Genomic DNA, 10,010 nt, shown 5'->3' on the forward strand with positions numbered 1-10,010 from the left:
TAATATGATTAAAAAAAAAAATAGGCACCCCCATTCCTGCATGCTAACATGAAAATGAGAACTGATGAAAAGGTGAATGGTAAAATAGAACCTGCGTATTCTAACAATTTCACACATAGGCCATAGTCCTTGTGTAATACAGAATATGCTGTGATTTCTGTACAAGAAGGATTCTTACAGGCACACATAAACCTCAGGACAAAGTCACTTTAAAAAAAAAAACTTTTCCATTGTATTTTTGTTTTTATGCACTCAGAATACTGACACAGAGCTGACACCTTGCCCGATACTACCACAAAAAATAATTATAATAGTAAAGTCATTTGGGATTACTTGGCCACCAGCAACAGTTGAGACAATAAACACTTTGGTGAGATGTATTCAAAGTATTTTTTGCAGGTAAGAAAAAATGTGCATTTATGATTTTTTTTATTGCAGGGGCCTGTAAACCATTGCACCACCGATCAGCAGATTGCAACTGTACATAAATGAAATGTGCGTAATTTTTTTTTCCCACAAACAGAGCTTTCTTTCAGTGGTATTTGATCACCTCCGTGGTTTTTATTTTTTGCGCTATAAACAAACAAAAAAAAAAAAAACGTACAATTTGGGGGAAAAAAACAATACTTTTGACTTTTTCTTATAAAACATATCCAATAAAAAAAAATAAAAAAAATAAAATTTCTCCATAAATTTAGACCAAAATGTATTCTGCTACATATCTTTGCTAAAAAAAAAATCCCAAGAAGTGTATAATAATTGATTTACGTGAAAGCTATAGCATCTACAAATGGCAGTATATATACACTGGAATTGTTGTTCATTGTGATAGCAATAAAAGTAATCTAAAAAAAATGTACCGTATTTTTCACTCCATAAGACGCACCTGACCATAAGACGCTCCTAGGTTTTAGAGGAGAAAAACAAGAAAAAAAATATTCTGAACCAATGGACTGCAGACACAGTACAGGGGATGACCAGAGACTGCGGACATAGGACAGGAGATGACCAGAGACTGCGGACACAGTACAGGAGATGACCAGAGACTGCGGACACAGTACAGGAGATGACCAGAGACAGCGGACATAGTACAGGAGATGACCAGAGACTGCGGACATAGTACAGGAGATGACCAGAGACTGCGGACACAGTACAGGGGATGACCAGAGACTGCGGACACAGTACAGGAGATGACCAGAGACTGCGGACACAGTACAGGAGATGACCCAGAGACTGCGGATACAGTACAGGAGATGACCAGAGACTGCGGACACAGTACAGGAGATGACCAGAGACTGTGGACACAGTACAGGAGATGACCAGAGACTGCGGATACAGGACAGGAGATGACCAGAGACTGCGGACACAGTACAGGGGATGACCAGAGACTGGGGACATAGTACAGGAGATGACCAGAGACTGCGGACACAGTACAGGAGATGGCCAGAGACTGCGGACATAGTACAGGAGATGACCAGAGACTGCGGACATAGTACAGGAGATGACCAGAGACTGCGGACACAGTACAGGGGATGACCAGAGACTGCGGACACAGTACAGGAGATGACCAGAGACTGCGGACACAGTACAGGAGATGACCCAGAGACTGCAGATACAGTACAGGAGATTATTATTATTATTATACAGTGTTTATAAAGCGCCAATAGTTCGCTCAGCGCTGTACATTATAAAGGGGACAGAACATGTGACAGAACAATACCAATACAATGCAAAACATGAGGGGATCGAGGGCCCTGCTCTTTCAAGCTTACAATCTAGGAGGGAGGGGATGGTGGCACAGGAGGAGATAGCTGTGGGGGATGGAGTGGTAGGAAGAGTGGAGGAGATGACCAGAGACTGCGGACACAGTACAGGAGATGACCAGAGACTGCGGATACAGGGCAGGAGATGACCAGAGACTGCGGACACAGTACAGGGGATGACCAGAGACTGGGGACATAGTACAGGAGATGACCAGAGACTGCGGACACAGTACAGGAGATGGCCAGAGACTGCGGACACAGTACAGGGGATGACCAGAGACTGCGGACACAGTACAGGAGATGACCAGAGACTGCGGACATAGTACAGGAGATCACCAGAGACTGCGGACACAGTACAGGGGATGACCAGAGACTGCGGACCTTTGGGGAGGGAGGGGGAACGGGTAGCTGCTCCCACTTCTGCGGAGTTGTCCTTCCTTCTTCCCGTGGCGGCTTCTGTGACAGCCGGGTGCCCACTGCGCATGCGCGAGAAGCGCTGCGCTTTGTGAATAGCCCGGGGCGTTCTGGGACCTGTCATGTGTCCCAGAAGACACCGGACCATTCACAAAGCGCAGTGCTTCTCGCGCATGCGCAGTGGGCACCCAGCTGTCACAGAATTCGGTGCGGGAAGACTGCAGCGCTGGAGCAAGGAACTGGTAAGGTCCTGCAGGAGAGAAGAGCTGAGCGGCCGCTCCATATTCGCTCCATAAGACGCACTGACATTTTCCCCCCTTTTTTGGGGGGAAAAAAGTGCGTCTTATGGAGCGAAAAATACGGTAAGTTACAGTGTAAAAATTGTAATTTTAATTAATTAGTAAAATAAATAATATGATTAAAAACCCAAAAAAATTAAGTACCCTCATTTCTGCATGCTAACATGAAAATGAGAACTCGGGCATCAGTCCTGCACACGCATGTCAATGGCGATTGCGCCACACATGAGGTATCACCACGAACATCAGAGCGGGAGCAATCATTCTCTTATCAGACTTCCTGTGTAACCTGTAATGACTTTTACAGCGTCCCCTATGGAATTTTTAGGTATTAAAGTTCGGTGCCATTCCACAGGCGTAGGCATTTTTAAAATGTTACATTTTTGGTGCCTATTTACTCATTGTAACATCATCTTTTATAATTTACCAAACAATGTGGTATAATTCTGTGTTTTTGTGCATTTAAACTCATCAAAGTGTTTTTTTTTTTTTAATTTGTGTCTGAAAACTGTTGCACAAATACCAAATGATATAAAAATATGCAACACCCACCACTGCATTCTCATGACCTCTGCTTAAAAAATATATGGAATGTTTGGGGTTCTAAGTGGTTTTCTAGCAAAAAAAAATTAAAGATGAATTCCAGGTATGGATATCTTTACATAGTTACATTGGTCCAGCTTGCAGATATGCATATACCCAGGGGCGTATTTGCCACAAGGCAAACAAGGCATTTGCTTAGGGCTGCATTTTTTAGGGGGACAGCATTGCCCTCCTAGAAGAAGTGACATATGCGGCATGGGGACCAGGTGGGGTCCGAGAGGAGCTGCTTGATGGTGTATGCAGGGTTTCGTTCTGGGGTATGTTCAGAGCTGTGAAAGTGAGTGTCTTTTTCTATGTCGGGGGGGGGGGTGTTGTTGGTCACTGTCAGGCTCTCTCGGTGGAGGGGGGGTCTGGTGTTGGTTGGTGTCAGGCTATCTCCATGGGGGGGGGGTCTGGTGTTGGTTGGTGTCAGGCTCTCTCCGTGTGGGTCTGGTGTTGGTTGGTGTCAGGCTCTCTCCATGTGGGTCTGGTGTTGTTTGGTGTCAGGCTCTCTCCATGGTGGGGGGGGGGGGGTCTGGTGTTGGTTGGTGTCAGGCTGTCTCCATGTGGGTCTGGTGTTGGTTGGTGTCAGGCTCTCTCCATGTGGGTCTGGTGTTGGTGTCAGGCTCTCTCCATGGGGGTGTGTCTGGTGTTGGTCGGTGTCAAGCTCTCTCGGTGGGGGGTGTTTGATGTTGGTTGGTGTCAGGCTCTCTCCATGGGGGGGGGGGGGGTGTCTGGTGGTGGTCGGTGTCAGGTTCTCTCGGTGGGGGGGGGGTCTGGTGTTGGTCGGTGTCAGGCTCTCTCCATGGGGGTGTGTCTAGTGTTGGTCGGTGTCAGGCTCTCTCCATGGGGGTGTGTCTGGTGTTGGTCGGTGTCAGGCTCTCTCCATGGGGGTGTGTCTGGTGTTGGTCGGTGTCAGGCTCTCTCGGTGGGGGGTGTTTGATGTTGGTTGGTGTCAGGCTCTCTCCATGGGGGGGGGTGTCTGGTGGTGGTCGGTGTCAGGTTCTCTCGGTGGGGGGGGGGTCTGATGTTGGTCGGTGTCAGGCTGTCTCCATGGGGGTGTGTCTAGTGTTGGTCGGTGTCAGGCTCTCTCCATGGGGGTGTGTCTGGTGTTGGTCGGTGTCAGGCTCTCTCCATGGGGGTGTGTCTGGTGTTGGTCGGTGTCAGGCTCTCTCGGTGGGGGGTGTTTGATGTTGGTTGGTGTCAGGCTCTCTCCATGGGGGGGGAGTGTCTGGTGGTGGTCGGTGTCAGGTTCTCTCGGTGGGGGGGGGTCTGGTGTTGGTCGGTGTCAGGCTCTCTCCATGGGGGTGTGTCTAGTGTTGGTCGGTGTCAGGCTCTCTCCATGGGGGTGTGTCTGGTGTTGGTCGGTGTCAGGCTCTCTCCATGGGGGTGTGTCTGGTGTTGGTCGGTGTCAGGCTCTCTCGGTGGGGGGTGTTTGATGTTGGTTGGTGTCAGGCTCTCTCCATGGGGGGGGGTTGTCTGGTGGTGGTCGGTGTCAGGTTCTCTCGGTGGGGGGGGGGTCTGATGTTGGTCGGTGTCAGGCTGTCTCCATGGGGGTGTGTCTAGTGTTGGTCGGTGTCAGGCTCTCTCCATGGGGGCGTGTCTGGTGTTGGTCGGTGTCAGGCTCTCTCCATGGGGGTGTGTCTGGTGTTGGTCGGTGTCAGGCTTTCTCTGCAGGGGAGGGGGGGCGTCTGATTTCTGTGTTGCCTAGGGCAGGACAAATACACCACTGCATATACCATACCTGTGGGATTCCTCTGGAAGCTGGAAATTAATTTGGTAAACATCCCGAGTTCAATGATCTCTACTGTCTTTCAGGCCCCATTCCAAGAGGCTGTCTGGGTGCATTGTGAACACAGGAGATCAGCTGCTTGGCATGGGCACCATTCAGAGAACACTTTGCCTTTTCTCAATGAATACAAAGCTTTCTCTGATTGGATAAGTTGGAGAAGCAGTATGGTGACATCACCTTGTCCAATCAGAGAATGCTTTGCATTTATGAGAAGATGCAAAGTGTTTGTCATAGCCTGGATCTGAACCTGGGCCTTCTGCGATGAGTGGCAATGTTTTTTCTTGCTGAGCCACCTGGAATGCTGGACAGCTTCCTTGACAATTATTTGGATGATCCTACTTTGACCTTGTTTGTCATGAACCTTGAACCCCTTGCTCCTCCCATGAACTTCCTAATATAAGCCATGTATCTGCACTTCCTGTTTTCCAGATTATTGTGCTCTCCGGCCAGTATCTTGCTCCTTGTCTTTCTCTGTTATTATCCATATTTTGCTACCACTCGTTATTGACCCTTGGCTTGTTCTCGACTATGCTTCTGCCTGATCCCAACCTGCGAGTGCTCATTACCGACCTTGGCTTGTTCTCAACTATGCTTCTGCCTGATCCCAACCTGCGACTGCTCATTACCGACCTTGGCTTGTTCTCGACTACACTTCTGCCTGATCCCAACCTGCGACTGTTCATTACCGACCTTGGCTTGTTCTCGACTACGGTTCTGCCTGATCCCAACCTGCGACTGCTCCTTACCGACCTTGGCTTGTTCTCGACTACGCTTCTGCCTGATCCCAACCTGCGACTACTCATTACGGACCTTGGCTTGTTTACTGACCACGCTTCCGTTTGATCCTTATCTGCTTATCCTGAAGACCGCAACCTGGTTCTAACATGCAGCAAAATCCATCTCCACCATCAAGAGCTCTGGTGAACACTGGTTGGTACTTAGACTCCGCACCTTGGGTGATCCCACTCCTCCACCACGGTGACCTTCCTGTGTACCTATTCTGATGGTTTCAGGTGAGCCTTTCCACTGCTATAGCAACTGGTCTTTGAGCCTGACCCCTAATTGTTACCGTGTTCTCCGAATGGCAGTCATGTATTATATTGTGTTGTCTTTATATTCACCTCGAGTCCAGCGGTAAAGCTGTTTTGTACATGATTTTAGGATGAAGATTTAAGGACGAGAGAACCTTCCCATGTTTGGTTCACAAATATAATAACCAAACATAGCACCCTCCTAGGTAGCTAAGGGGAGCTAGATTAGTTTTTTTTTTCAGCCAGGAAGGCCTGGGCTGAGATAGAAAGTTTATTTCAGGTCAGGGCTGGGAGGCTTTGCAGGTCAGTTCCTGGACACCTCCCCCTGCTCTAGAGATCTTGGAGAAGATTCTAGAAGCAGTGGTCAGGGGTGAGGAGGAGCTTGTCTGCACCATTGGGGGACCTTCGCCAATCCCCAAGCAAAAGGCTTTACATGGGGCTAGGGCAGCCCTTAAATGTGGAAGAGCCTACTCAGCAGCAGGAGAGTTCGGGTGGAAGATGGGGAGTGGAGGCTGAGGAGCCCGAGAGGGGGCCCAGTTGGGAAGTAACTCAACTACAGGCAGTGGAGCTGGAAAGGAGGAAAGTTCAGGACTTCATCAGCCCCAAGAGCAAGGACCATTTGTGCAGCAGGGAAGAAGCGGCCCAGCAGAAGACCTGAGAGCAGCCACCAACCCAGCAGAAGACCTGAGAGCAGCCACTGACCCATCAGTTTACAGACAGGGGACTGAGTGAGTAGACCTACACCCCCTGGGCCAGAAAGGGGAAGAAGCACTCCATCGGGAAACCGGATTAGCTGCTACCTGGGACTATCTTATATTGAAAGTGACAGGCACAGTATGCCCTGCCCAGGGATTCCTTCAGTGGCTAAATGGTTAGCACTTCCACCTGGCAGTACTAGGGTTGTTGGTTTGAATCCCAGCTACAGCACCACCTGCCTGGAGTTTGCATGTTCTCCCTTTGCTTGCATGGGTTTCCTCTGGGTACACCGGTTTCCTCCCACATTCCAATGACATGCTGGTAGGTTAATTGGATCCTGTCTAAATTGGCCCTAGTATGTGTATGTGTGAATGTGAGTTAGGGACCTTAGATTATACGCCCCTTGAAGGTTAGGGACTGATGTGAATATACAATATATATGTAAAGTGCTGCATAAATTGTTGGCACAATGTAAGTACCTGAAATAAATAATAAATCTCATCTTTACAATAAAAAGAATCAGATTAAAAAAAATAACATTGATCTAATGCTTTCCAAAAACAAAATATCATTGTTTTCATTGGCCATGAACCGGAAATGATGCCATGACATTGCTCCCGGCCTCCTAGGTCATAGAGATGAGAAGAGGCTATCTTTCTCTATGACCAGCTGCCCCAACCGCCGAATCATTTCCCGGGCTTTCTGATGAGCCAGGTAAGTCTGAGAACTATCTGAAAGTGGCGCTTCTAAAAGTGATCCAGTGGCTAATCCGCTGCTCAGATCACTTTTATCGGAAAGAGCAGCTTTTGCTGACAATTATAATAATGGGGTTATGGCATCCTAGGGCAGCTACAACCCCATTATTCCACTTCAATACCATGACATATTTTTCCAGTTAGGAAGTCTTTTAATCAAGTATTTTGTTCCAAGTATTCCAGTAAGAAAGGAAGTCTGAAATGCAGCAATTCAATAACTTGAGATTTATTTAAGACCATTGTACAAATGCAAAAGATCTCAAAAGTACTGAACAACTTGCTTCCAAATATTAACAAAACAAAAAAAGATCATAATAGTTTTTCCAACAAAAAAATGTGTTCTTTAACCACGTCAGGTCCAGACACTTTCACCCCCTTCCTGTCCAGGCCAATTTTCAGCTTTCAGCACTGTCATGGTTTGAATGACAATGACTCAGTCATGCAATACTGTACCCAAATGACATTTTTATCATTTTTTGAGGCAGATGGAGCTTTCCTTTAGTGATAATCACCACTCGTTTTTTATTTTTTTTTAAAATACAGAACATTTTAAAAGAAAAACACATTTTTCTTTGTTTCTTTTATAAAGCTTTACAAATAAATAATTGTTTTTCATAAATTTAGCCCAAAATGTATTCTGCTTCTTTTCTTTGGTAAAGTGATCCGATTTTTTTTTAACATTATGATTGCTTATAAGAGAGATCACTGTTATAAGCAATGATTTTTATGAATGGCATCCATTCATTGGCATTGCGTATTATTGTCATAGCTGTTATTGGCCACAGTTATAACAAGGTACAGATGCTCTCTGATTGGCCTTGTCTGTACCATGTGATCACTGTGACCAATCACAAAGATCATCACAATAGTGCACAATGAATGGTTGTGAATGAAAGCAGTGCTCCTGCTCAGCCATCATTTGTCTATAGGCCAGGTGAGAGTCGGTTGATTAGATCCTATTCCATGTTAGAAATAGAATATTTGCAGCTTATTTTCCTCTGGAAAGCCTCTTTGATGTCCTTGTTTCTCAGGCTGTATATAAAGGGATTCATCATGGGAGTTAATACGGTATATAAAAAGGCCACCAAAGAGTCCACGTCAGATGAGTAGGAGGCTGTTGGACGAACGTACATGAAGATAAGGGGCAGGAAAAATAAACTCACCACTGCAAAGTGAGAGGCGCAGGTAGAAAATGTTTTCTTACGACCAACGTGGGAACTGATTTTCAGGATGGCTATAATAATCTTTATGTATGATATAACAACTAACGTAAAACTTATCAAAATGAGAAAGGCAGCCATGGAAGACCCTACTGTTACATTAAAGGACGTGTTGGCACAGGCCAACTGGAGCAGTGGAGGATGATCACAGTAGTAATGGTGGATGACATTGGAACCACAATAAGGTAACTTCAAGGCAAGAAGTGTGGCTGTGAGCGGAGTTGCAAAGCCCCCAGTCCAAGCTACAGCGGACAGTATTAAATAAAACCGCTTTGTCATGATGGTTTGGTAGTGTAAGGGTGAGCATATAGCTATGTAGCGATCGTAGGCCATTATGGCCAGGAGTAAACACTCTGCCGATCCTAGCGACAGGAAAATATACATCTGAGCAAAGCAGGCAGGGTAGGAAATGGTATTCAGGTTCATCAGGAACTTGGACAACATCTTCGGGATGGTCACCGAGGTGTAACTCATGTCCAAAAATGACAAGTTGCCAACAAAGAAGTACATTGGGGTGTGCAGATGCTGGTCAAAGATGACCAAAAAGAAGATACTGCCATTGCCACAGAGGGTAAGGAGGTAGATGCAAAGTAACATGCAAAAAAGCAAAATCTGGTAATTCTGCAGGCTCTGGAATCCGAAAATCACGAACTCCGTCACTTGTATGAAAGTTGCATTGTAAGAAGCTACTGATCGCATACTATCTTCATTTACCTAGATAATATAAAATAAAGAAAATGGTTTTGTAGTATAATTGTATAGCTCATCTGAAGATTTATTAATTTATGTTGTAAGACAATATGCTTCATTCACAAAACTTCAATACAAAGTTCAGGTTCCTTATTTTAGCCATGTGACCCTAACTTTCAAATCTCTTCGGGCTACAAAAAAAAAAGGCCGTCCACAAGGTTTAGGAGGGTGTCTATGGGAAGGTTTGTCCATTCTTCCAGAAGCACATTTGTGAGGTCAGGCACTGATGTCGGACGAGAAGGCCTGGCTCGCAGTCTATACTCAAATTCATCCTAAAGGTGTTCTGTGGGGTTGAGGCCAGGACTCTGTGCAGGACAGTCAAGTTCCTCAACTCCAAACTCACTCATCCATGTCTTTATGGACCTTGCTTTGTGCACTGGTGCGCAGTCATGTTGGAACAGGAAGGGGCCATCCCCAAACTCTTCCCACAAAGTTGGGAGCATGAAATTGTCCAAAATGTCTTGGTATGCAGACACCTTAAGAGTTCCCTTTGCTGGAACTAAAGGGCCAAGCCCAACCCCTGAAAAACAATCTCCCCTTCACTAAACTTTACACTTAGCACAATGCAGTCAGGCAAGTACCGTTCTCTTGGCAACCGCCAAACCCAGACACGCCCTTCGGATTGCCAGACAGAGAAGCGTGATTGGTTACTCCAGAGAACAGGTCTCCACTAATCTAGAGTCTAGTGGCAGCATGCTTTACACCACT

The 10,010-nt window shown here is 46.4% G+C and overlaps 1 protein-coding gene across 1 annotated transcript; it reads right to left on the reverse strand.

Moving 5' to 3' along the window:
- Positions 1-8,121: 8,121 nt before the first annotated feature.
- On the reverse strand, positions 8,122-9,251 carry LOC149438354 (olfactory receptor 6N1-like). Its single transcript, XM_089659908.1, has one exon. The coding sequence runs from the start codon at positions 9,249-9,251 to the stop codon at positions 8,289-8,291; it is 963 nt and encodes a 320-aa protein (XP_089516034.1). The 3' UTR covers positions 8,122-8,288.
- Positions 9,252-10,010: the final 759 nt, after the last annotated feature.

This window comes from Staurois parvus, unplaced genomic scaffold (genome assembly GCF_062004578.1).
Source record: "Staurois parvus isolate SC_StPar_1 unplaced genomic scaffold, SC_StPar_1.0 ptg001192l, whole genome shotgun sequence".
Taxonomy (NCBI): domain Eukaryota; kingdom Metazoa; phylum Chordata; class Amphibia; order Anura; family Ranidae; genus Staurois; species Staurois parvus.

Coding starts and splice junctions, on each gene's coding strand:
- LOC149438354 (XM_089659908.1), bottom strand. CDS start 9,251: ATGCGATCAGTAGCTTCTTACAATGCAACTTTCATACAAGTGACGGAG.